At 64.4% G+C, this 753-nt stretch overlaps 1 protein-coding gene across 1 annotated transcript in view; it reads left to right on the top strand.

Moving 5' to 3' along the window:
• The first annotated feature begins 231 nt into the window (after window positions 1-231).
• KANK3 (KN motif and ankyrin repeat domains 3) overlaps window positions 232-753 on the top strand; it is a 6,273-nt gene continuing 5,751 nt past the window's right edge. The window contains exons 1-2 of the mRNA XM_010001322.1: window positions 232-268; window positions 549-702. Of these exons, the coding sequence (XP_009999624.1) occupies window positions 232-268; window positions 549-702 (191 nt within the window). The remainder of the gene's footprint in view (window positions 269-548; window positions 703-753) is intronic.

The following is a 753-nucleotide window of genomic DNA, read 5'->3' as shown; positions in this document are numbered from 1 at the left end:
CACCGGCAGCGCCGCGCAGCCGGCCCGAGCTGCAGCCGGTGGCACCGGGGCTGGCGGGAGGCAAGGGGGTCCCCAGGGATGGCGGGGGGCCCTGGGGTGCTCCCTGGGCGGGGGCAGCAGTTTGTGGCTGCCTGGAGCTCCCTGGCCCCCAGTTTGCAGGGTTTCAGCAGACGTGGCCCCTTTGTTGTTGCAGGTTGATGGTGCCCTGGTCAGCGGCAGCCCGGGGGGAAGATGGCTCAGCCCGCACCCCTGAACCAAAACCTCCCAGGTAAAGGGACCGGGGTTGGCACCAGAAGGAGCATGAGGGGGTGGCAGGGCCGTCCTGATGGGTGTCCTCACCCCAGCTCTGACCCAACACAGAGTGGGTGCCCTGTGACACCCAGCAGCACCGAGGGTGCCAGGGATGGGATGGGATGTCAGCCAGGCCCACCTCCAGCAGCACCAGGGCAGGGAGTGGGTTGCAGGCTGCAAATCCCAGTATAACCCAGTCAGAAAAGCCTTCCTGTCTCCACCAGGTCTCCATGTAATGGTCCGTGCTCCTCTTGCAGATCTTGGGGGCCCATTCCTGTACCGGGACCAGGACGATGGGGAGAAGAGCTCATACTCTGTGGAAACCCCCTATGGCTTCCTCCTGGACCTGGATTTCCTGAAATATGTCGATGACATTGAAAGTGGCCAAACACTCAAGAAAGTGCCTCGCAGGTCCAAAGGGGCCCGGCACCCCCTCGGGGCCCTGCGCAGCCCTTGCAGCCA

The sequence above is a fragment of the Chaetura pelagica genome, unplaced genomic scaffold, assembly GCF_000747805.2.
Source record: "Chaetura pelagica isolate M959 unplaced genomic scaffold, ChaPel_1.0 scaffold1277, whole genome shotgun sequence".
Taxonomy (NCBI): Eukaryota; Metazoa; Chordata; class Aves; order Apodiformes; family Apodidae; genus Chaetura; species Chaetura pelagica.
This window is presented reverse-complemented; position numbering and strand designations above follow the sequence as displayed.